The sequence below is a fragment of the Doryrhamphus excisus genome, linkage group LG23, assembly GCF_037039965.1.
Source record: "Doryrhamphus excisus strain RoL-2023G ecotype Guam linkage group LG23, RoL_Dexc_Guam_v1.1, whole genome shotgun sequence".
Lineage (NCBI taxonomy): Eukaryota > Metazoa > Chordata > Actinopteri > Syngnathiformes > Syngnathidae > Doryrhamphus > Doryrhamphus excisus.
The window spans coordinates 5,691,935-5,719,001 of NC_136379.1; the positions used below are offsets into that span (position 1 = coordinate 5,691,935).

Sequence of the window (27,067 nt, forward strand, 5' to 3'; positions counted from 1 at the left end):
TCCAAGACCTCATCAGCTGTCATCCCGGCTGCAAGGGAGTCAGGAGAGATGCGGCAAAGCTCGTCCCATCTGGCAGAAAGGAAAATAACCTCCAAAATTGTCCATTAGTTGTTCTACTACTGTGTTTCCTCCTCAGCTGTCACTGTTGCCTCTTTTCAGTCTTACTTGTTGTTATTCATCAAGTATTTGCTATGTTTCACTGATAATCAAATGAATCACACCTTAGTTGTCCGAGTTTGAATTCTATATCTGTGGAAAATTGTTGGCCTTCAGCTTCATGGGGAAGGACTTTCTGTTCTCCAGTGCTCAGAGTGATGCTGTGTAAGAACTAAAATGGACAAAATGTTGTAGAAACTGTTAAAGGCGTCCCAGTACTTTTGTCACATTGTGTGCTATAATGTAAGTCTCCTTTGACCGTCTTGAACTCCCAGAATCAGCGACTCAATTGCCCCCTGTTTTCCCAAATTGAGACGTAATTCAAGAAAAATTGACAGTGGCACCAACCAATTTCACCCTTGTCTTTGTGGACGCTCTTTGGACCGCAGGTGGCCTAGCCTATCTATTAGCGCTAAATTAGGCCAATGCAGAGTTAAGTGTGTCTTGCCAGGAAATCAATATCCATGTGACCTGTGAGTTTTTTAGTTTTACTGTGACTGTTGTGACTGTTCCCCCAACCAGGTGGGTGTTGGTCCATGTTTACACAAGTCCTAGTCATTCTTTAGTCAAACAGGCAGAAAAACAGCAAGTAGGTGGTAATAATGTGAACTGAAAAATAGCTAAAAATTCATTCTCCTCATTTCCCCTTTGCCCCAGAATGAAACCTGGAACACATACTTCAGAATCAGAATCAGAGATTGTTTATTGCTAGGTATGATCAAACACATACTAGGAATTTGTTTTGTTGAAGTAGGTGCAGACACATCTACAGTGAAGAAAATAAGTATTTGAACACCCTGCTATTTTGCTATTTCTCCCACTTAGAAATCATGGAGGGGTCTGAAATTTTCATCGTAGGTGCATGTCCACTGTGAGAGAGATAAACTAAAAAGAAAAATCCAGAAATCACAATGCATGATTTTTTAACAATTTATTTGTGTGATACAGCTGCTAATAAGTATTTGAACACCTGAGAAAATGAATGTTAATATTTGGTACAGTAGCCTTTGTTTGCTATTACAGAGGTCAAACGTTTCCTGTAGTTTTTCACCAGGTTTGCACACACTGCAGGAGGGATCTTGGCCCACTCCTCCACACAGATCTTCTCTAGATCAGTCAGGTTTCTGGGCTGTCGCTGAGAAACACGGAGTTTGAGCTCCCTCCAAAGATTTTCGATTGGGTTCAGGTCTGGAGACTGGCTGGGCCATGCTAGAACCTTGATATGCTTCTTACGGAGCCACTCCTTGGTTTTCCTGGCTGTGTGCTTCGGGTCGTTGTCGTGTTGGAAGACCCAGCCACGACCCATCTTCAATGCTCTGACAGAGGGAAGGAGGTTGTTCCCCAAAATCTCACAATACACGGCCCCAGTCATCCTCTCTTTAATGCAGTGCACTCGTCCTGTCCCATGTGCAGAAAAACACCCCCAAAGCATGATGCTACCACCCCCATGCTTCACAGTAGGGATGGTGTTCTTCGGATTGTACTCTTCATTCTTCTTCCTCCAAACACGCTTATTGGAATTATGACCAAAAAGTTCTATTTTGGTCTCATCTGACCATAAAACTTTCTCCCATGACTCCTCTGTATCATCCAAATGGTCATATGCAAACTTAAGACGGGCCTTGACATGTGCTGGTTTAAGCAGGGGAACCTTTCGTGCCATGCATGATTTCACATCATGACGTCTTAGTGTATTACCTACAGTAACCTTGGAAACGGTGGTCCCAGCTCTTTTCAGGTCATTGACCAAGTCCTGTCGTGTAGTTCTGGGCTGATTCCTCACCTTTCTTAGAATCATTGAGACCCCACGAGGTGATATCTTGCATGGGGCTCCACTCCGATTGAGATTGACCGTCATGTTTAGCTTCTTCCATTTTCTAATGATAGCTCCAACAGTGGACCTTTTTTCACCAAGCTGCTTGGTAATTGCTCCGTAGCCCTTTCCAGCCTTGTGGAGGTGTACAATTTTGTCTCTGGTGTCTTTGGACAGCTCTTTGGTCTTCGCCATGTTACAAGTTAAAGTCTTACTGATTGTATGGGGTGGACAGGTGTCTTTATGCAGCTAACGACCTCAAACAGGTGCATCTGATTCAGGATGATACATGGAGTGCAGGTGGACTTCTAATGGGCAGACTAACAGGTCTTTCAGGGTCAGAATTCTAGATGATACACAGGTGTTCAAATACTTATTTGCAGCTGTATCACACAAATAAATTGTTAAAAAATCATGCATTGTGATTTCTGGATTTTTCTTTTTAGTTTATCTCTCTCACAGTGGACATGCACCTACGATGAAAATTTCAGACCCCTCCATGATTTCTAAGTGGGAGAAATAGCAAAATAGCAGGGTGTTCAAATACTTATTTTCTTCACTGTATTAAAAATAAATATACAGTATAAATATATATACACAGTCTGTTTTTGTTTGTTATACCGTAAGCACAGTCTGATTATTATTGCAAAAGAGTCCAAATTGAGCGTTAATGTAACGCATAGAGTGTATGTCAATGTGGTGGGGTGAGGAGTGTCCGGGGGTGGGTGGGGTGGGGGTTCCGGGCCTTGTTGATAAGGTTGACAGCAGATGGGGAAACATGCATTGTGGTCCCCATACAATCAATTAAAGAAACAACTAAGTTGAAGTGACACAGGGCTATATACAAAGGCTATTTTTATTTGTTTTGGGGGTTTTGAGACCCCCAAAAGAGGGAAACTCGAATCCTTCGCTGACTTTTTGTAAAATCCACACAAAAAAAAAGTTTCAAGTCAAGTCAAGTCAATAACAGCACATTTTTGTGATTATAATTTTATTGATGGAAGTAAAAACACGTTTCATGTCACAGTTGGGTATCACAGATGCTAAAAATAATGTACAAATAGAGTTGTGCACACTTTAAATTAGGAATACACCAATTTCTCTTTTATTATTGTTGGGTTCACCAGTGCAAAAGCTTTATTGTCCAACATGATTATAATTACTGGTAGTATCAAATACATTAGAATCAGAACTGGCCAAGTATTGCAAAAAGAGTACGTTCCTATGAAGTACAAATACTGGAATGTGGTTGTGTTATCCCATTCAATACAAATACGAGTTAATCGCTTCTAACCTCACTTTTGCACACCAAACTAATTGAGTCATCCATGACTGGTTTGTCATTGTAAAACTATAATTATTCTATACAAAATGTTTGTTTTTGTCTGTTAAACTGATTCATTCATTTGATTTGCATTATTTCTTATTAAAAAAATGCTCTGATTTTCCTCTGAACCTTTCAAACAAATTAATGACAAGAACAGGAAACTGTTGCCATTCATAAGAGAAGAATAAATCACAGTGTCTTTGGTGGAGTGCTATTCTACATTTTTCCTATGTCAAATATGTGCCTTGGCTCAACCAATATTGGGCAGCTCAACACTCTGAATGGGAATTTGTCGCCCCCTAGTGTACAAACCGGGAAATGCAGGCTTTATACTGTACAAGAAGCAGATGGCTCTGGACCGGAAATATGTGGAACACTTGCCACCGTCATTGACATAGAGGTGTTTGCATTCGGTGACTGACTAGTGTGATGCAGTGGGGGGGTCTGATTGGTCTCCCTGGCAACAGAGGATGCCATGGAACACTCGTACCCTTTGTTGCTTTTGGACCACGTTCCCGTGTCTTCAGTCTGGTTTTCTCCTGAGGAATAAATTGAATTTGTTGTGGTTTCATGGCATGTAGAGACAATCTGTCTTCTTGGTTTTGTCTTGGTACCTGTCTCCGAAGAGCAGGACGGACATACCGCCCTCTTGGGACAGGGAGACATGTCAGGGAGAGCGCAGCTTCCTTGTGGGTGGTTTTCCACCATTGTGTAGATCTGCAGAGTTGCACAGATTCATTGATTGTTGCTACCGTCATCAGCTTGTTAGCTGGCTTACCTGAGGCACGTTGATGCTCTCTGACACGTCGTCCTCCGTCACACTGGTCTCACTCACGTTATCCACCGAGGGCTGCTTTCTGAAAAGTCCTTCAGGTCTTAGTACAAGAGAAGGCGAATTAAAATATGTTTTAATTATTATTGTGCCTCTTGAATTAAGTGATACAATGAATTAAATGTGGATATTCAAGGACCAATGGGTATACCTACAATAGTATATGTTTACATCCAGACTAAGTCAATAACTCCAGTGCTTGTGATGCGTTTATAGGCTTTATAAAGTCAAGAGCTTTAAAAACTGGCTAGTTCTTTGTGCTTCATATCACTATGCACCGAAAGATTCTCCTCCGTCAATAACAAGACACCGAAGCGCCAAAACTCAAAAAGAGCGCACAAGTGCACTTGCAGTGAAGTGCGGAATGCAATCTGAAGCTGGCCTATTGGCGGCCTGCTGGTGTCATACCTCAGCGCCTCCATTTTGTCGCTGTGAAATGGCCTATTTTGATGTGTAATTGCTGTAGAACAAGCTAAACCAAGCATGTAATTGAAAGCGTGCCACTTCCACCGGCGTTGTGTGTGTGTGTGTGTGTGTGTGGGGGGGGCTTGACCGCGAATGTAAGGACGGAAGTCTAGAGGTTGGGATGAGGGGAGGGGGAGTCGAATGGAGAATGCTGACAGTCTTGTCCATAAGCCAGTAAAACAACAGCAAAGCAAATCAGCTACTTAGTGAAAGCTCGGGTGGAAATGAAAGGGCGCCGATGTTCCAGTGTGTTGTTGATGTCTGCTCCACACTCGACTACACGGCAGCTTCATGCAGCCATTCACTTGGTACCCCCGACCCCCGCCATCATGGCTCATGCATGCCCAAGTTTGATAGACTCTCCCGAACTCCATCATTGATGATCTGTGCTGTTGCACCTAAACTTAGAACGCAAGACATTTCTAATAAAACCCATCCAAATGTTCTTTAAAATATATTTATATTTCCTCATAAACAATGTAAAACGGAACCTCAAAAGTCAAATTTGTCATAATGCATGATGTCACATGAGATGTATCATATCATACTTCATTGTAAGTCTTAATTTCGCAAATTTCAAAGAATTTGTCTGGGTTTTGCTTCATATAAACACATTTTACATTTACTTTTAAACATTGTGAAACAATTAGAGGCAAACTTGGTAATGGTTTTGTTTCATTTGAACATGCATCAGATTACAATTGAATGCATCACATAATCAGTTCACAGTTCCACATGTCCAAAAGGAGTAGGAAGAAGCAAAGCTTATTAAATCCTACCCCTCCATCTGGTACTTTTACAATCAGTAACTGTTACATTTGTTCACTTCCTGCTTTCTAATATAGTTTAAGGTTGTTTTTTTATTTAGTTTTATTTTTGTCACGTACCAAAGGTGATATGAGCATCCAATGCCATAATGGGTACCATAGTAAGTGTCAATATAGTGATATGTATAGCACATCATGACTGGTTCAAGACTCTTCATCCTTGTATTTAGCAAACATCAACTGCTTGTATTGTTTCTTGAATTGGCTCATCGTTGTGCATTGTTTGAGGGTCTTACTCAATCCATAAAATCCCCCCAAAAAACGTTAGTGTACAAAACATCATGTCTTGTCACAGCATTTAAATAAATAAATTTTTATTATATCAGAAAGGCAGGAAGTGAACAAATGTAACAGTTACTGATTGTAAAAGTACCAGATGGAGGGGTAGGATTTAATAAGCTTTGCTTCTTCCTACTCCTTTTGGACATGTGGAACTGTGAGCTGATTATGTGATGCATTCAATTGTAATCTGATGCATGTTCAAATGAAATATAACCATTACTGGTTTCTCCGATTCAATGACATAATTTGGTGCTGATTAGGATTAGGATTATTTGGCCGTGGCTGGGGTCTAAGTACAATTCTAGTGTTTTTTTAAAAGATATTATGAACTAAAAAACAGGGTCCACAATTTTAGTACTCCTGTAGTTGTTTTCAATGAATCACTGATTTCACTTTGATATTTGAAAGTTACTTTATAATATTCATTCATTTTCTACCGCTTATCCTCATGAGGGTCGCAGGTGGTGCTGGAGCCTATCCCAGCTGTCTTTGGGCAAGAGGCGGGGTACACCCTGGACTGGTGGCCAGCCAATCACAGGGCACATATAGACAAACAACCATTCACACTCACATTCATACCTGTGGACAATTTGGAGTCGCTAATTAACCTAGCATGTTTTTGGAATGTGGGAGGAAACCGGAGTACCCGGAGAAAACCCACGCATGCACGGGGAGAACATGCAAACTCCACACAGGGATGGCATTGAACTCGGGTCTCCTAGCTGTGACATCTACGTGCTAACCACTTGTCCGCCATGCAGCCTGATTACGGATTAAGTGGTGAAATGATTACTATATTATGGAGGTGTAAATTTGCTGTGGCTTTCATGTCGTATCCTCTGACCTGTAATAGGTGACGCAGGCAATGATGGACAGCAGACAAACAAGAACCACCATGCAGGCTGCGATGACCACATTTCTCCTCTTCTCCTTCTCGGCCTGCTGAAGCTCCCACCATTCCAGGTCGCTGAACTGGCAGCGCTCACCCATGTAGCCTGACACGCAACTGCAACAGGTTAACATTCATTACTCATTATTATATTCCATACATTATCGTCTTTGTAAAGGTGACAATGTTCAGTTTTGCCAGTGTGGCCACCTTTTCCTGAACCTACTCCTTCTTGAAGCTTAAATGGAACAATGGCGACCCCTAGTGGTTGAAATTAATTTATACTTCAGTTTTGATTGTACAGTGCATGCAAGTAAATTACTTGCAGGCATAGGTGTCCATCTCCGGAAAGTAGAAGCAGACTCCCTGGTACAAGCAGTAAGACTCATGCGTGGAAGGACAACTCTCCACGGAGTTACTACCCTGGTGATTGACATCCGCAGGGCTGCTTGTCGTCACTGATGGTGGTGTGATATGTAGAGCTGAAATTAAATAATAAAAAAATGTTAGAATGACATTAAAGACATAAGTATGACAATTCAATGCAGACACCTTGACATGTCTGCCCGTTGCCATGGTATCCAGCCTGGCACTTGCAGAGAAAATCACCCTCTGTGTTTAGGCAGTCTGCGTTTTGGTCACAATCATGGCTTCCCAGTTTACACTCGTCAGTATCTGGTCGACAGAAATATAAACAGAATTTGATTCATTTGACACCGGTACATTATGTCGTCCATCTTGATTCTCGTGACGTGGATTGATTATCTCAGGACTGACTTACTCACCCACACACATGTCTCCATCACGGGTGAAGCCTTTCACACAAGAGCATGCTGGGCTGCCAGCATCCAGGTGGCAGTTGGCATTGGGACCACATGATGCCGTGTGACACTTGTACTGGTCTGATGGAGACCCCGGGACAAACTCATCATTTCAACTCAGAACCAAACAAACATTTTTTTACTTTCCGTTGTTACCTGAGACCATCTTGTTGAATGACCTTGACTCGACATCCGCATGGTTGGGAGGCGTGGTCTCATCACCAAGAGTTGTGTTGTTTGGTAGTGCAGGCTCTTCATGGGCATGTTCTAGAAATCAAACAATTGTTGGTTAACCTAATTTTTACACGTGTATGACAGTTTATGGTTACAACTATTGGATTATAGGCCGATATTGGCATATTATATAACATAAAATATATTTATTATAATAATTATAATTATATAAGTAATTATATAAATTATTTACAAATAATTATAATATAAATATATAATTTATTATTATATGTATATATTATATTATTTATATAATTATAATAATAATTATTATTATAATTATACAAATATATATTATTGTATATAATTTATTATTATATATTTATATATTATAAATTATTTATATAATTATTTATGTAATTATAATTCTATAAAATAATTTTATATAATTATAAATAATTATACAAATATATAATAATGAATTGTATATTATATAATTATAATAATTTATATAATTATTTATATAATATAATTCTAATGTATAATTATTAATCAATATTAATTAATTATAATATATAATTATTATATATTTATATAATTATAAATTATATAATTATAATTCTATAAAATAATTGTATATAATTATAAATAATTATACAAATATATAATAATAAATTGTATATTTATATAATTATAATAATTTATATAATTCTAATTCTAATGTATAATTATTAATTAATAATAATTCATTCTAATATATAATTTATTATTATATATTTATATAATATTCTAATGTATATATAATATATTATATAACCAGGTATGATATTTACCTGGTTTAGCAAGCGGATGCACCACCACTATGGATGCTGGTTGGGCCAGGTTTCCATGGAGACGCTGCAGCTTCCTCCCGGTCCTCTTGTGCACGCTTGTCAGCTGCTGGTTTTCTCTGTCCAGCACCCACAGCCTGTCCTCAAACACGGCCAGGTCAAACGGCCGACCTGGGAAGAAGAAGAAGAAGAAGGCCAGCGTTATGGGGTTGGATTGTTTGTTTTTGATTGACACCGCCAGTTGAAGGGACGTTGAGAAAACCTCACCTACTTGGTTCTCTAACAGGATCCGTCGGTCGGAACCATCCAGTGCAGACGTCTCCACCCTCGACCCGTCGCACCAGAACAGACGGTCTTCCGTGAAGTCAACAGTCAGACCGCCGGGAGATACGAGGTCAGTTCTTGCGATTACCGTACGGTCCGTCCCTTCAAGAGTGGAACTTTCCACCTTGGGGTGTAGTCCAATATCCGCCCAGAACAACTTCCTCAAAAAAGAAAGCGAGTGTCGGTACACAGTATATTCTTTTCTTTCAAAAAGAGAGGGACAACATTGTCAGACTTTTCTAGAGGATGAACTACGATGGATGTTGGTTGGTCAAGTCCGTCACTCAAAAGAGTTGTTTTGTTGAGTCCATCCAAGGTGCTGCTGACCACTGATGACTGGCTGCAAGTGTAAAAACATCATATCACGAGTTTATTATGAAGAATAACTATATTAATCAATGCTGATTGAGTAATAAAACATCTAGCACACCTTGGAACAGTCCAGTACAACTTGCGATGGATCCAGTCGATAGTCAGTCCATTGGTTGAGCCCAAATAGTCAGAGACGAGACGACGCCTGGACTCACCATTCATGTCAGCCCGTTCAATTGCATTCTGGGACGTGCTGGCAAAGTATACCTTTAAAATGCATTTGTAAAATGTAAACATGAAATACAGTACTCTCATTGGCCACTTTAATCTTACACAAGATTGTTTTGTTGTTGAATTAACAGATCTGTAGTGGTGTTGATCAAAGCAAAACTTTAATATAAGTGTAAGGGCAGAGATCATTGCGTTATAACATTTGTCCACTAGGTGTCACTGTATTACCACACAACTAAACTCAACAAACACAGGAAGGGTGTCCAAAGTGTGACCTTTTTCACATTAAAATTAAACAAACAAAAACCTCAGCTAAAATGCAAAAAAGCACAAAGAATTAAATGTTGTTGACTAATAATAAAACAACAATTTAGATAAGTATATATCCATGCCTGTTTACACAATTAGAAATAAATAAACGCAAAATGCTGTTTTTAAATGCAACTTTTTATTATTAAGGGATAAAAAAAAATGGGCCTGTGTGAAAAACTGATTTTTCCCCTGTTTAAAACTAATTGAGATTAATTGAGATATCAGTCTGGAAGAGGTTATAAAGCCATTGCTAAAGCTTTAGGACTACAGCGAATCAGTGGTGGAACAGTATTGAACCTTCCCAGGAGTGGCCGCTCAACCAAAATTACCCGACTGAACCAAGAGCCCACAAGTAATTTCCCCATGTCTGAAAAAGAACGTCATACCAGCAGTAAAATATGGTGGTGGTAGTGTGATGACGCTGTCATAAATTGAACCATAAGTCCTGCTGTCTACCAAAAAATCCTTAAGGAGAATGTCCGGCCCTTTGTTGGTGACCTCTAGCTGAAACCAACATGGGTTCTGCAGCGGGACAATAATCCAAAACACACCAGCAAGTCCACCTCTGGACGGCTGAAGAAAAACTAAATGAAGACTCTGGAGTCCTGACCTTAATCCTATTGAGATGCTTGTGGCATGACCTCAACAAGATTGAGTGGGCTAAAATTCCTCCACAGCGCTGGAAGAGACTCATTGCAAGTTATTGCAAACATTTGATTGCAGTTGTTGCTGCTAACGGTGGCCCAACCATTATTAGCTTTAGGGGGGCAATCACTTTTGTTTTGGATTTTTTTACTCCCTTAATAAAAAAAAGTTGCATGCAAAAACGGCATTTTGTGTTCAGTTGTGTTGTCGTTAACTAATATTTAAATTTGAAACATTTAAGTGTGACAAAGAAAATAAGAAATACGCCCTCTCTCCCCCCAAATTCTTTGACTTTAAGTGTGCGGCAATCAGGTGGAAAAAGTTTGGACACCTCGATACAGTATTAATCCTCTTACTAATACTGCAGATACAGACAATTATTCATGTTTTTCTTACTTTATCATGCATAGGGTCATAGTCCAAGGATATGATTGCACCTCTGGGCTCCTCCACAACAATTTGGCCTTCAGTGCCATCGGTATTTAATCTTTGCACGCCCACCAAACTGGCAACAAGCAGATACGGTGGTGGTCCTGATGCAGAAAATCCAAAAAAAGCAACATTGATTGTGTGAGAAAAGCTTAGCAGGGGATAAAGGGGTGTTTAGGCTTGCCCTTGTTTACAGCAGCTGAGTATAATAATAGCATGACTCACCTGAGGCAATGCACCGCTTCCCGTCTTGGTGGAGCTGGTAGCCTGGAAGACACTCACACTGCCACCTAGTGGCTGCTACTGGTGTGCACAGCTGACTGCAGCCTCCTCGGTCTGCAGATGAGCAGCCTGCAACAGCAGTATGTTACATGACAGACTGCATTGTATGGATTTGTAGTCATTAATATAGGTTTTATATGTCAACTTTACAGCTATATTGTATTGATTCATGACTTTTTTTTACCTGTACAGGCCTGCCCATCTTCCTGCAATATAGACCCCTTTGGACAAACACACACAGGACCCTCGTCTGTTGCTAGGCAACCGTGACCACATTCAGTGGCATTGCCTTCACAGGTTATGATCTCTGATTAGAGAAGAATTAAAAAAAAAAAAATCAGTGAAATGTAGCCTTTCTTAAAGATGGCTGAAAATATACATACTACATGTGCGTGTGTTATTTTTGGATCCGGCAGGTATTGCCTGTCCTGGAGTCCAATTGGCTGCAAGCTCCTTATGTGCCTTTGTGGTAAAATCCCTTTATGAAGTCAGCTGTAAGCCTATAGGAATAGGTGAAAGTGTGGTGGGAGGGGGGTGGGGGGTCGCATGGTGTGCGTGGTATAGTGTTACCCGGTGTGTTTACTATTAGCGATGTGTGAAATAATAACAAAATAATACAATATATGTTTGGATTACATGTCTTTGGCATGTTTCTATTAATTTATTTAATTTATTAAGCTATATAAAAATGACAGATATACTGTTATTGGTATGCTGAATAGACTTTGACTTAAACAAATTTCCTGATTTTACCTATGAAATGAAGACAAATAGTGTTCAGATAAATACCTCTGCACGTCTTTTTGTCCGGGAGGAGGGCATATCCCTCGGGGCAGGTACAGAAATAAGAACCTGGAATGTTCTCACAACCAAGAGAGCAGCCGTGGTTCCAGTGGGCGCATTCGTTCACATCTATGGTACAAAAATGTTCCGAGTTAGTGGATGCCCTTAATGACTTAGTCAGAACAACATGTTATGTTCGAGGTAAAGGGTTTGACCCTCCTGTTCTGCAATTTGTACTTCTCTTATGCGCCAAGTACTTGGACTAATAGTTTTTGGACACTTAACTCATTCAATACCAAAGACGTAGTTATATGTTTAATGTTTGATTCCAACAACATATGTATATAAAAAACACAAATGCAGCGTGCAGAGTTTAGTATTGTAGGGAAATGTGATAGTAAATAGTTCATGGTGTTGTATTTGTAAACAAATTATTTTGTGTTGTATATGTTGTGGTATAGTGGTCTAGATATTTGACCTGTCACAAAAAATATTTCTGAAATCTATGCTTGAAATATACTTTTACCTTTTTTAGTTGGGAACTGATATTTTCCTGAAACTTACCTATGTTCTGCTGTTGATTTAAAAAAAAAAAAAAAAAGGAGGAAACAAAACCATTTTTTTTCTGATGACAAACAGGAGTCTAATCTTTCTTTTTGGTAGATTCCATGTTTATATAACCACATAACACAATAGTCAACCAGTCAATGTTGTCTAAAATGACTGGTACTGAATACTGAAGGAGTTGTCTTTTGGAAAATGGCTGTATCGTATCGTTACAGTATCGTTACAGTGTCGTAACAATCTTGAATCACACAGAGTCAAATTGGTCAATTTAGGAACTTATCGTTTATTTTCTAGAGCTGTGGTATTGTAGGGAAATGTGATTGTAAATAGTTCATGTTGTATTTGTAAACAAATTATTTTGTGTTGTGTATGTTGTGGTATAGTGGTCTAGATATTTGACCTGTCACAAAAAATATTTCTGAAATCTATGCTTGAAATATACTTTTACCTTTTTTAGTTGGGAACTGATATTTTCCTGAAACTTACCTATGTTCTGCTGTTGATTTAAAAAAAAAAAAAAAAAGGAAAAAAAAAAATTTTTTTCCGATGACAGACGGGAGTCTAATCTTTCTTTTTGGTACATTCCATGTTTATATAACCACATAACACAATAGTCAACCAGTCAATGTTGTCTAAAATGACTGGTACTGAATACTGAAGGGGTTGTCTTTTGGAAAATGGCTGTATTGTATCGTTATAGTATCTTTACAGTATCGTAACAATCAAGCTTAGCAAGCATTCACCCGCATAGCAGAACAGAGGGTCATCAACTCGCACCACTATCTCTATATCTACTGTAGAACCACGAGGTGGCATATTTACATGCATGGATTCCAGTGACATGCTATTTTTAAAAATAAATCTGGTGCAGCATCACCAGAAACCGTCATGCAACCTTACCTTCACAGTAAGATCCTTGCTTGCTGAGGGCAAATCCGTCACTGCACTTACAAACTCCCTGTTCTGTGCCACTCGAACACGCGTTGATGCAGTCGCCACTTCTTTCGTTGCATCCTGTTTGACAATACTGCATTAGCATGATACATTTGCCTTTTATTTACAGTTAAATGTTTAGAAAAGTGTTGCTGTGACCTTGAGGCAGCAACGGCGAGTCCGCCATTGGCTGGTTGTCGGCATGGACTACTTTGATATCAACCGGGACTTTTGTCATGTGTTTTATGTTGACCTCCACTGGTTCTCCGCCTGTGTACTTGTTCACCTTTTTTATCGCTTGAGCTGCAGCATCACTGTAATATATGTACTGGTGGAATAAAGATATTCCCAGGGATTCAAACCTGACCAAAAGAAGAAAAAAAAAAGTCAAGCAGATAAGTATAAAATGTAATGTATTTATAATAACGGTGGTGTGTTTACTGAAGTGGCTGATCTATGATGTGCAAGGCTTTGCCACTGTAGTCAGAGGAGGCGATGGCGCTTTCTCCTTGCAGACCGAACTGCACCCAGAACAGTCGTTTGTCTCTGTGGTCGATTGACAGTGCCTTCAACTGCTGCGATATCTTAATGAGTGTTGTTTTCCTCTGTCCTGTTACATCAGAGCGCTGGATACTTGGGGTCGTTCCACCAGATAACCAAAACAGAAACCTACAAAATACACTCATTGAATGATGAAATGACATTGAATGGTGTAACATGTTCTCCAAACCTGCAGATATCTTTATGAGGATCTTCTATTATATGCATATTTTTAAAATGGGGAGGTGGAAATTCCATAGGATTGCATCGTGGACGAGTGGTTAGTGCGCAGGCCACACAGCTAGGACACCCAAGTTCAATTTTAATCTCTGTGTGGAGTTTGCATGTTCTCCCCGTGCATGCGTGGGTTTTCTCCGGGTACTCCGGTTTCCTCCCACATTCCAAAAACATGCTAGGTTAATTGGCCACTCCAAATTGTCCATAGGTATGAATGTGAGTGGGAATGGTTGTTTTTGGATTTTGTATACAAAATATCATCATTACATTTTATTTTGTTTATACAGTAAAGTCTCGTTATATCGATATCGGTTAAAACGAATTACTACTTATTACGATACTATTTTCATTTCCCGGCAAATTTCTAGTCTTTTATGATATAATTAGCTCCGTTAGTACGATACCCGGTTATTATGATAATCCGGTTACTACGATGCCCTTGTCATCTCCCGCCAGCCAATTTGGTCTGCTTATATCGATACAAAAGCAGCTTAAATCAATCTTTGCTCAAGGATTTCAATACCAAAAAAGAACACGGCGAACGGCTGCTTCCAGTCAACTTTATTTTTCACACTTCCACCACCAGAGTGCAGCACACACAGCGGAAAACACCCGTCCCTCGCGCCTACCCCTCCGGGTGGCAACACCTTCCCTATCGATAGTTCCGGGGTGAATTATGTCCCGGTAACCGGTAATCACTACAGCGTAAGTTTATTTTTATTTACTGTAGTACAAAATTTATTGTAGTACAAAAGCATGCTAGATACGCAATCCATCAACTCAAGGAGAAAATTACATGCCATATCAAAGATCCGCCCACTTTTAATGCAGTTCGGCGCAGGATCGGATATATGGATAGTCCGGTTATATCGGTATTTTTTCCGACTCCCGAGAATATCGATATAACGAGACTTTACTGTATATTAATGATGGTTACTCTATACCGGCATTATATTAGATCAGCTCTTAATATATTTATTTTGTTTGTCTTCCAGCATTTATTTCCAATTTAGGATGGAGTAGTGCCATCCAGTGGTTCAAGGCCGTTGCTCTTCCTCATTGAATATGGTCTTCCTTAGAGACCTCCCCAATGCAGCACCCTAGGCCAGACTTTATATGGCACCTCCCTGCATCAGCAAGTTAAGTATCAGTAATACTAGTAAACTATAAATACAGCAATCATCAAATATCAAGCAATTTAAATAACCATAAAGTTTACACAGTAACTGTATACAAATATAAATAACTGTGCAAAAACATAAAATACCTATACACTACTATTACTTTAATAACACAATATCAACCGCAGGAAATCCTTCACTATAAGGAAATCCTAATGTAAACTTGTGATTCTGTAGTATGTCTTAATTTATGTCCTATTTTCTCTTATTATGTTTACTATATTGGTTAACATGAGTGACTGTGGGGGTGTTATTCCATGTCTAAAGGGCTCTTATAATGTTAAAACTCCTATCTAGAAGGTAGTAAACAGATTTTGTAATGCTGTAACTACAAAAATATTATATTTATAAGTAAAGAATCTTAAAAAAATCACTTATCATGGTTGGTTCTGACCCTCGGCTATCTCTGTGTGGAATTTGTATGTTTTCCCGGTGCATGCATGGGTTTTCTCCGGGTACTCCGGTTTCCTCCCACATTCCAAAAACATGCTAGGTTAATTGGCGACTCCAAATTGTCCATAGGTATGATTGTGAGTGTGAATGGTTGTTTGTCTATATGTGCCCTGTGATTGGCTGGGGACCAGTCCAGGGTGTACCCGGCCTCTCGTCTGAAGATAACTGGGATAGGCCAAAGAACGTGTCATGTCATCGTGTGCATTACCTTTTTGTTGGGTCAGTCACAATCGAACTTGGCTGAGTCAAGTGTCTTACAAGAGTGCTGTCATTTTTCCCATTAGTGTCCATTCTCTTGACTTTTCCCTCGTCCTTGCTGGTCCAATATATAACATTCCACATCCAGTCCACCGCGAGACCTGAGATGTGTTCCTCGGATGAGTACAGTATCTGCAGAACATTTAGGACATGATGTTACCAAAGAAACAAGCCAGCCAATTTCTCCGATTTAAGTTCAGTTGACATTCATCCAACTCTCATGGATGACGAAGACCAGCAAAGATAACCTTTTCCATAATCACCTCTTTGTGCACGCCTCTCATGGATGACTTGTAAATGATACCCGTGGGTTTGTCCGCCCAATAAAGTATCTCTTCTCTGAAATGGACATCAAGCAGGATGGAGGTGGCCACCCCGGAAATGAGACTCCGGTGGTTTTTCCCGTCCAGGTCCATTCTATGTACGGCATTTCCATGGCCGAATATGAGGAAGGGCTGTGGAGCTTAGCACAAAACAATTTGTTAGCTGTCCTTGTATCGCTACTGCAAAATGTTCCTGATAAAGACTCAAAATAATTGCGCTAGCTCAGTGCTAATGTCCATTGATAATCATAGTGATTTATTTTTGTTGGTCTTCATTTCAATCACTGCATCCATAGATGCACAAAATGACCTTCTATTCAACCATGATGGCAGAAGAAGACTTATTTAGTAGTTGTCAAACCTTGACATATAGCGGGCTGCGTTTGCTTTGCCTGTCTTATCATGCTAATATAACTTTATGTGCAACCACGGTGACTGCGCTTGACGCTGTGGAATGAAGAAAACAATGAGCAACACCAGACATAAACAGCATAATGACATGTCTGGCCAGTGACGGGTTCACAGGATGGTCAACATTGTTCTTGAACCTGTGGGCTCCAGTTCTGCAATTGTATTTTGGTCTGTTGGTTGGCATTTGATTGCATTTCACTGAATTGCCAATAGCGGCATAGAATGACGATATACTAGTATACCATACCAAGTAGCAGATATAAATGAATTGATTTAAATATTAATATATATATCACCTTTTGCCTGTGGAGAACACATATTTTCTAGGTTTCTTAAGGTTTTTTTTTTTTTATTCTGTTGTTTTGATCAGCATTCCCAACATTCCTCTTTTGGATTTTTAACATACTAATGCATAGTTTTGAGGTCAAGTCAGTGAATTGTCCCTGCACCAGCCATAGTGTCCGAACTATTCACTTACACGTGGGTTATTTGCAAATTATGCTGTTTAATTCAACATGTGTTTGTGGCAGATCTTGCCCCAACGTGGCCCCCCTATATGAGATTTTATATGGCACACCTGTCAATCGGCAATTAACATATGCTCACAAAGGAAATGTAACCTTTTTGTCTTGAATGTAATGGTATGGTTTAATTTCATTTGAACATGCATCAGATTACAATTGAATGCATCACATAATCAGTTCACAGTTCCACATGTCCAAAAGGAGTAGGAAGAAGCAAAGCTTATTAAATCCTACCCCTCCATCTGGTACTTTTACAATCAGTAACTGTTACATTTGTTCACTTCCTGCTTTCCTAATATAGTTAAAAAAAAAAAAAAATATTTTTATTTATGTTTTTGTCAGTACGAAGTACTAGGTGATATGAGCATCCAATGCCATAATGGGTACCATAGTAAGTGTCAATATAGTGATATGTATAGCACATCATGACTGGTTCAAGACTCTTCATCCTTGTATTTAGCAAACATCAACTGCTCGATTGTTTCTTGAATTGGCTCATCGTTGTGCATTGTTTGATTTCCTTACTCAATCCATTCCATAGTTTGATTCCACATACTGAAATGCTATGGCTTTTTAACGTAGTCCTAGTATAAGTGTTTCAAATGTACTTCTTCCCTGAGATCATATTTCCATACACTCAAAAAAACGACTCAAGCCCATCTTAAAGGTAACACATTTTTATATTATTAGTCCAGTGAAAATATATTACCTACAGTAAAAACTAAAAAAAAAATTAATAAGTCTGACTGGAGTAAATCTCATTTGGACCTGTAACACAAAAACAATGGGTCACACAAAAGAACAGACTCAAGCCCTTCTTAGAGGTAACACATTATTATATTGTTAGTCCAGTGAAAATGTATTACCTCAAATAAAATTCAATAAAAATTAAGAAGTGTGACTGAAGAGAATCTCATTTGGACCTGTAACACCATAATATTGTGTCGGGGCAAGACCACGCCCCTAAACACCTTGGCCATTCTCTCCCTACTTGTGCGAGCACCCGCGTCCGCCATTTTGGGACTCAGCAATTTTACAAAGTCAGCGTCGTTGGATCAGGGAAAACAACATTGTGTTTTGGGTAAGTATATTTTAGTATTGTGAAATGTTCTGGAGGTTAGTTGTTGAGCAGGACAGTAAGTTAGAGTTGCCACCGCCATTGTTCTGACTATACTGTGTGCATGCTTGCTTCTTTTGGTTCGCTTTACAAACGTATTCAACCATTATTTAATTTCGAAGCGAAGTTCGTTGTCCAATAACTTTAATAAAAGGCAGTTATCCCTTCATTTTAACACTAGCATTGCTACTTTGCTGCAAGTACTTTGCTCTCGCTTTCACGCCACGGCGACAAGCTACGGCAGGGCCTGTGGGCGCGCTTATAGACTGACGTATTGTGTATATTCAAACAACATGGCGTTGCAGTTTCGTGTACGGTGGACATGTTTTTGTTATTAGCGGATCTAGTCCGCTAAGAAGACTATGTGCATTCATTCATGCATGTCGTGTGCATGTCATTGCTTACAGGCTTGCTGTGAACTTGCCCAGGCATATTTAGCCTGAGCCGACAAGTGTGTAGCGATGCTAAAATCTGACAATGCAAGCGAGTCCGTGCAGGGGACATCGGTAAAAATGCATTTCTTTCACAGGAAAAGATATATAGATGTTCGTTTGGTAAAGCTTCAATTTAAAATATACTGTGTGTTGGACCACATAATCTGAAAAGAATACTTTGAATATTAAGTCCATTACATTAAGCCTTTGAAACTAATGAATCAGAGCTTCAGGACAAGATAAAAAGTGTGTAGGATATAAATTGACGTCAATATCTATCTGCAGATGAAATTTCAGTAAAATCTGATGGTGCAAAATGTTTTTGACCTGGATTTAGTACTGCACGTCACTATTTCATTGTCCTATTTTCAATATGGATGCTCAATGTTCAATATGGTTTGCTGTGTTACCAAGCTCTCTTTTTGCAGCCTCTCACAGTTTGTAAGTATTTAGGTATATAGTTTTTTAATTTATCTACACTATTAATTTACTGTGTGTGATTTGTTGTTTTTGTTTTATAGGTTCATAAATGTGGACTTGCAAAGAGTGCAGTTTGGAAGCGGATACCAGGTACTTGGTGTTGAAACATTTTAGGCAGGTGCATGGGCATCTTCGAGGTAGTTATCGATATCCATGTCCCTACACCGATTGCCCTTGGAGTAAGCTATCTTCATCAAGCACTGGAGAGGCTGACCTGATCCCCTTGTTGAGTATATGGTTGGGGGTTTGCGGATGTTGATATTGAAAAGATTAATCATTGTCAGAGGTTAGTACCATTTTTAATAATCAGCCACTGATCAACTTATAATGCTGCTTTTTTCATCCTCATTTAGTATTATAGTCTAGGAGTAGCCCTAATGTTGACTGTAGGAGGCAACATGGCTCAGGAGGTAGAGTGGTTGTCTCTCAACCTGAAGGTTGTGGGTTTGATCCTCCATCCTCCCATGTCTCTAAATATCCTTTGGGCAAGATATTAAACCCCCGTTTGCTCCTGATGCATCAGTAGGTAAATGTGCTAACAGTATCAAAGAGCCTTGGAGGTGGAAAAGCACTATACAAGTGAAAGGAGGTAGTCCTAGCTTATTTGCAGTGATAGATGTGCTAAAATTACAACATATATTTTTTTTAATCTAAAACACATTTGTTTGTTTTTTTCACAGAGTAAGAAGTGTTTGAAAATGACATGTCCTGCTGTTCTGCGAATCATCTTCGGTGATGACTCCGACTCAAGAAGACTACCCCTGGTGTCTGGACTTCCAGCAACTGTGGAAGAGCTCCAAACAACGTTAAAGACATTTTTTCAGCTGGCAGAAGATTTCCGCCTCCAGTATATGGATTCTGACTTCAATGCTTTCATGAACCTAACAGATATGTCAGATGTTCAAGATAAAGGCACAGTGAAGGTAATATGCACGACAACCATGCTGCCTGAAGAACCTACCCAGGGCAGTTGAATCCACACCCAACCTCACCTCCTGAAACATCTCCCGACTCCCTGCTACCCCAAACCACTTCATTGGCTTCATCCAGCAGTGATGATACAGTCCACACATCAACACCACAATCATCACCTCAAGTACAGCTCTCCAAGTGCTCCTGCTGGCCTAAGATTTTTGTGGTCCCAAAGTTTTCATATGAGGCTGAGTTGGAGTTGCAGTTGAAAAATGATGAGTTTGAGAGAGATGGCGCATATTTCTACCCAGGACCAAAACTTAAAGGACAAATTCTTGATGGACTGGCTCAAGAAATAATGAAATACACAAAGTATCCCAAAGATTATCAGAGGTGGCTGAAGCCTTAACTAGAGCCCATCCTTGTCTGGGGCAGTTGGGGAACAGGACAGGATTTTGGGGTTGGAAACAATCACTGAAATACAAGCTGCAGAACTATCGGACAAAACTGGGGCGGCTAGGTGATCCTGAAATTCATGTGAACTCCTTAAAACACAAGAGGAAGGGACAAGGAAAAGCAGCAGCCAGTATAAAGAAGCCAAGGAAGGCAGAAGTTCACTACATTCCTTTGCACCCAAAAGGCGAGACTGCAGAAAGTCTGGAGGAGGAGCGAATCAGTATACTATCAGAAATGAAGAAACGCTTCAATGAGGTGGTGATAAAGACAAAAATGGAAAAGACTTTTTCCCACAGACGACTGGAAATTGTGGATGAGAGACCAATGATCGAAGACTTCAAAGACCGATGGCCAGCCTTGTTTCAGGAGAGTGGTGTAAGTATACACCACGGTGGACTATTGCATTTTGATATGGTTTAGAACTGGGTTGTTGACAGCTGTTCAGCTGTTGTTGTTATTTCTCCTAGCTTTAGGTCCGGTCGTCCGGTCCTGGTTCCACACACTTGCTGTATGTGATTGTATTTACATTTAATTAGTTTTTTTTTTTTTTTTTTTTTTTTCCCACAGGTGAATGATGAGTTCATGAGAATCACCACAAAACCACTACTGTCAAAGTTTTTCGGCCAGCTTGACCACTTTACTCCAAAGCTCAACTCCCTTTTCAAGTCCAAAGGAGGAGCGAAGGGACAGAAGATGAAGAATATCCTGGCAGTCTATGATGAGGTGGGTTTTAATTACATTGATGTTATCAAATTCATTCATTCGTTCATTTTCTACAGCCCTTACCCTCACGTGGGCATGCTGGAGCCTATCCCAGCTGTTCCGGTATGAAATTTAATTTTTAATGCCAAGTGGCAAATTATCATACAGGAATTGGTTAATTGGTGACTCCAAATTGTCCATAGGTATGAATGTGAGTGTGAATGGTTGTTTGTCTATATGTGCCCTGTGATTGGCTGGCGACCAGTCCAGGGTGTACCCCGCCTCTCGCCCGAAGACAGCTGGGATAGGCTCCAGCACCCCCGTGACCCTCGTGAGGAAAAAGCGGTAGAAAATGAATGAATGAATGAATGAATGAATTGATTTGAAGTGAATTCACTACTCTGTGCATTATTTTTTGTCAAAGTCAAAACATGTTTTTCAATTGTAAATTTTTTGGCTTTTTGATCATTTTGGTGTAATTATGGTTGATCCCCAGCACACGATAATTATTAACTTGAACTTTTTATCTCAGTCTGCAGAAGTATTTCCATTTCTCTTAAATTGAAATGAGCTTTGAAAACTGGAAGATGACTGATGTATTCATAGTTGAAATAGCTGTATCCCAATGACAGCATTGTAAGCTAGCTCATTCTAACTTGTTTTCTCGTGTTATAATGCACAGAAAAGGGAAAGAAATATGTTAATTTTTCACATAAAGATTGAGAATGATGGGCAAAATTCCAAAAACTGCAGTTACCCTTTAAAAACTGCAATGTTCTATGTAATTGATAAAAACAAGAAAAAGTCATTATCTCCACAACTGGCTTTTTACGTTGTTTACCATGTCCCCCTTATTAAAGCCAAATACATGTACATGTGTTTCAGTGTGATGAAATAGATGCGAAGAGGGAGTGTGTTCTGAAGAGCCTGATTATCTACCTCAACGAGGATCCAGCTTCCCTCGTCAAGGAGTACCTGGTAAATTTCACTTTTAACAAAAGAGCATGTCTTAGCACTGGTAGTATGTTCCAGTGTTTAATCTTTGTTTTCTTTAATTAATAGCAGAACATTGGGTAGTGTCTGCCAGTGTTAGTGTTAATTTTTTTTTTTTTGGGGGGGGGGGGGATTAGTCAAAAATCTATGTACAATTTTTCCTTGAATTGCATGCATGTTTTGGTTATCATACAATGGTCATGGTTTAATTAATTTAAACACGCATCACCTTACTTATTGTATCCTACCCTTCCATCTATTAGTTTTACAGTCTGTTACATTTGTTCACTTCCTTGACATACAGTACATTGTTGTATTGTTAATGCATTGTTGCCCATCTTTGTTCTTGATGTATGTTTATCAGAAAACATCAATTTTATTAGAATTCCTATTAGCTAACTAAACAAAATGGCTGGCAAACTGAACTACATTACATTGACCATCTATGGTTGACTCTCAAAAATGTTAACCCCATGTTAACATTATGTTACATGTGTAAAACAATTGTAAATGCGTAATATAAACTACAATGAAAGGAATAAATTCATAATGTAAGGTTACTTCTGCCTTAATTGAAGACGTGACTGTTGTCAATGTGGGATCAAATATCACCACCTTCAGTTTTACAGTGAAGGTAAAAGTAACCTCAAATGTTCATTTATTTCTTCCATTCATCATTCATAAACATTTCCAATTGTTTTCCACATTTAAAACTATAAAAAACATGTTTTGTCTTAACATTTTTGGAACGGATTAATTGGATTTACATTGTAGAGAAATGTATTTAGGTTAGGAAGGAATTCATCCATCAACATGAAATATTCAAAACTAGCATTTTCCTGAGCTTATTCTTTCTGTATATCTGTTTCTGTTTTTCAGGCAACTGCTATTGAGGATGCAGAAAATGATCTTGCAACAACTGTTATGTGCATTTTTGTTGTCAGAGGTGGTGAGCGTGACTTTCCTGATAACATATGGGTTGTCATTGAAGGAGTTAAAGTCCTCTCCAATGTCAGAAGTGTCATTGTGGCCTTTGCCTTGCTCTTTGGGCTTATCTATGCCTTGGATCTCAGCTATCCAGACAACCTAAAATACACATTTGAGTTTGTCCAGAAGATTCTCATGAATATGGATGGACACAAACTCAATGTGAAAATACAGCAGTTGAAAATGAAGATGTTCATCTAAATGGAGGTATGAACTTTGGCCTATTGTTTGTTCTGTTGCCTGTTGTCTAACATGTTTAAACATTTGAAATTGCACTACTTTTCTAAACCTGTTTACCTCAAGAAACCAAGTGTGGAGGACCAAATGGGACAGAATGAAATAGATAAATGCATCTTTAAATAATTACATGTCGGTAGTTAAATTTTACAAATCTTTAAATTAGTCATTACATAATACACCATTAAGTAATCAAATGCGTCAATAACTGTCTTTAAGTCAAATATCAGCTCATTTACTGTAGAAACATAAGTATTTCAAATTATTTCACTATTTAATTATTATTAGTTATTTTAATAATGTTGTTAATTTTTTCACTATAATTGTTTTGTGGAGTTGTGGTTGCATGTTTATGAATTGTGCGGAAATAACTCCCAACTCCCTGACTTATGTGATCTCTAGATCAGCAGATCCTGCTTCCACATACTCTGTAAGGTTTAAAATACCTTTCACCAACTCCCGGGAAAGTTAGGAGTTTGTATAACTTCTGGACTTCAGACCATTCGACCAGATTGACGTTAGTCACACCCACAGATTTTGATGGGTGTTTGTGATACATAATTCATGACGCTGCACCCCAGAGCCGTGAAATAATAAAATTTAACTATTAACTATTTGACACATTTAGTTCTTTAGAGATTGATTTATTTAATTTTGTCCCATTTGGTCCACCGCACATAAGTAGAAATGTAAAGGTACCATATTAGTAGTGACGCCAATATTAACAATATACCTCAGCCCATCATGAGCAGACAGTGTGACATTTGACATATTAGCACTTTGTAACTCACAAATGATAGCGGTTGCACTTTCAGTGGTTGATCTGGTTAAATTATATTTTCGGATTGTTATTTCTAATAATGACAATTTTGGAAGGAAAGCTGTAGTGCATCTCTAACATGTTTATTGTAAAAAGCTGAAGTTTTGGCTATGTTGTACAGAAATGTGGCTTTATCCCTTGTTTTAAATAAATTCTTGTCAGGTGTAGTTCCTTGTACTGTATATTCTTCAGGAGTTTGGGATTAATTTGACTAATTGTATTAATCACACATTTTTAGTTAAAATGAAGTAAAAACTATTCATTAGTTTAATTAAATTACTGTGTGTTAACTGTACTTTGTAGAAATTGATAGAACTGTCTCAATTACAGTTTGTTACCTCAATTGCTGTAATTTGAGTTGGATGAACAGAAAAAAAGATAAACTAACACAAATATATTACAATGTGCTAACATAGTTTTTTTGAGTTGGGTCTAAACATATTTATTGGATGGAAATTCTGCCTACTATTTAATTGAGTTAGTCCAATTCGTTATTTTTTGGAGGGTTTAATGAAATTAATTTGTGTTACCTGTAGAGTTGGATAGACCCATCTCAATTATATTTTTTTACCTCATTTAGATTAATTTGAGTTGGATTAACAGGAAAAGAACAAGATCAACTAACACAAATATATTACAATGTACAAACATACTTTTTGTGACTTGGGGCTAAACATTTTAATTGGATGGAAATTCTGCCAACAATTTAATTTCGTTAGTCCAATGAGTTATTTTTTTCAGTGTATGTAATATATGTAATACCATATACAGTACTATTACATAATAATAATCAATTTTAATACAATTATATGGGCCAGCCGCCTTTAGTTTATGGTAACAGTTGTTGAGACGGTTAAACAATTTGTGTTTTTGTTGTAGTTGCCAATGGTGTGTAACTGCTCTTCATCCAACCGAGGGGTGTTTGCTTTACTTGGTAAAGTGTCCCGTGATTGCCCAAAAATACTGGCACCCGAAACCAAAATGTCCAGGACGTGGAGATTTGAACTGTGACAAACTCACCAACACAGCTGCTGTTCCTCCCCGCTCGTGTCAACCGCTCATCCCAACATGCCGTCCCCAGGGCGAGCACTCCGCTGCTTTGCACGGTGAGGTAGATCAGGGCTGCCGTGATCCTTGCAGCCAACATAATCCTACGTTCCGTTCAGTTCTCCTCAGGCATCGCCACAAACCGCACCGGTAAAGAAGAACTTCCCCAAATGAAGCGACATTTGCGTGCGGACCGCTTGCATCCTTATCCGAGACACCCAGTGAAGACAGCGTGTTGTCACGTCAGAAGTGAGATCGAAAGAACCCCCCCCTCTTAAAACTAGACGTAGAAATAGTGTGTGGTATCCCGCTCACACCCGATGTCGGCCACCATGCTGCCAGTCTGTTTTGGAAGCAAAGATTGAAATTCCTGACACCAGCATGGTAAATTTTGCACTTGCGATCTCAGCACTGGAACGAAATCTCCTTTAAGTCTCAAACAGAATGTGGAAAATGCCAGAAATGAGGCTGAGCCCGAAGAAAGGTCCTATACAATAACATTTCAGCCTCACTCCTCCCCCCGTCGACCCATGTCCCTTCTGTATGTGGACACTTAACTGTGTCTGCGACATTGAAGTGATGTGATTGGTAGTGTAGCCTTTTGGTTATGGTTCTTAAATAACATACAGTATTCATATAATCATACAATCAGACAATAAACTTTGTTGTGAACTACAGTACTCAATAGTTTATCGACCCCTGGCGGGAATGAGTAATTTATAAACAACGGCATGGGTGCATTATCCTTAATTCTTTGTCTTTTTTTTTCCCCCTGGGAGAACAAATAACAAATGTCAGGAACCAAAACCTCTATTCATTGCCTTCATGACTACCCGATTGTCAGCCGCAACGTCACCGGTAACCTCGTAGAGGAGCACTGGGAGATTTACACAGCTTGTAGACTAAGGCAGCAGTGGTCGGGGCAGTGACCTTTTCCCCCACAATTTGTCCAGCGTGGTCGATGATGAACAAAGAACATGTTAATATGTTTGCATTCACACTGTCTCGCTTTGTCCCTAAATCCTCAGTTCGATTGAACAAATGCAATCTTCTTGCACTGATAGTATGTTGGCGTGCCTTAAACTTCTATTGTAGATTAGAATAATATGTTGAAGTTATTTCCTTTGACATTTATATTGGTTAATTTGTTTTGAAGACAGGATCATTTCAGTTTGAAGTCATCCCAAAGATCCTCAAAGCTGTTCATGTGCTGTACGGTCTAATTTAGGCATGAATTAACTGACATATCATATTAATATTAGCCACGTATACATGGACCCAAATATTCCAATTGCATTTGGTTTATTTGCTCAAACGGAAAGAATGTAACCTTTGTATACACCTCATTCCGAAAGAAAAGTCCCAATCCGAATGAACATATAATCGGATTCCCAGGGGTGGAATATTCCTTTCCCCAATCCGATTGAGGTATCTTGTACCCGCTCAAACGTAAAATTGTCATGGTGCGTTCTTCTTCTGTTGTTTATCGGCGGTTGGCAAGCAATCTGTGGAACAGAATCTAAACCCTTCTATACGCCATTCACAAGTCCAGTTTTTATTAAAAAGAAAATATATATCTATATAAAACATGTCTAGAGTTTAATTATAAAATATTAGCAAGATTGAATTTGATCTTTTCCTATTTTAATTTTATCTTTTATTTTTGCGTTCTTTCAGCGAATGCTCATATATGACGTAACACGCAGATCCAGATGTTTTTC

At 38.9% G+C, this 27,067-nt stretch overlaps 2 protein-coding genes and 1 long non-coding RNA gene across 3 annotated transcripts in view; 2 read left to right on the forward strand and 1 right to left on the reverse strand.

Annotated features, from left to right (window-relative positions):
- The window catches only part of LOC131107832 (uncharacterized), a 204,444-nt gene that overhangs the window by 1,857 nt on the left and 175,520 nt on the right, over positions 1 to 27,067 (forward strand). Inside the window, exons 2-3 of the long non-coding RNA XR_009120347.2 lie at positions 6,556 to 6,717; positions 8,703 to 8,810. This is a non-coding gene — a long non-coding RNA (uncharacterized LOC131107832). The remainder of the gene's footprint in view (positions 1 to 6,555; positions 6,718 to 8,702; positions 8,811 to 27,067) is intronic.
- egf (epidermal growth factor) lies at positions 3,046 to 25,552 on the reverse strand. Its single transcript, XM_058058114.2, has 22 exons — positions 25,320 to 25,552; positions 16,167 to 16,366; positions 15,854 to 16,035; positions 13,676 to 13,903; positions 13,394 to 13,596; positions 13,202 to 13,315; positions 11,741 to 11,863; positions 11,136 to 11,258; positions 10,895 to 11,020; positions 10,637 to 10,773; positions 9,171 to 9,319; positions 8,976 to 9,080; positions 8,684 to 8,901; positions 8,420 to 8,587; positions 7,569 to 7,679; positions 7,377 to 7,493; positions 7,144 to 7,266; positions 6,914 to 7,073; positions 6,547 to 6,708; positions 4,075 to 4,171; positions 3,911 to 4,013; positions 3,046 to 3,835 (listed from the first exon to the last, which is right to left on the reverse strand). Exons 1-22 carry the CDS (start codon positions 25,444 to 25,446, stop codon positions 3,624 to 3,626), a joined length of 3,288 nt encoding a protein of 1,095 aa, XP_057914097.2. The 5' UTR covers positions 25,447 to 25,552; the 3' UTR covers positions 3,046 to 3,623.
- LOC144894909 (uncharacterized) lies at positions 20,510 to 23,734 on the forward strand. Its single transcript, XM_078788575.1, has 4 exons — positions 20,510 to 20,935; positions 21,128 to 21,283; positions 22,148 to 22,240; positions 23,135 to 23,734. The coding sequence occupies exons 1-4, from the start codon at positions 20,795 to 20,797 to the stop codon at positions 23,441 to 23,443; spliced, it is 699 nt and encodes a 232-aa protein (XP_078644701.1). The 5' UTR covers positions 20,510 to 20,794; the 3' UTR covers positions 23,444 to 23,734.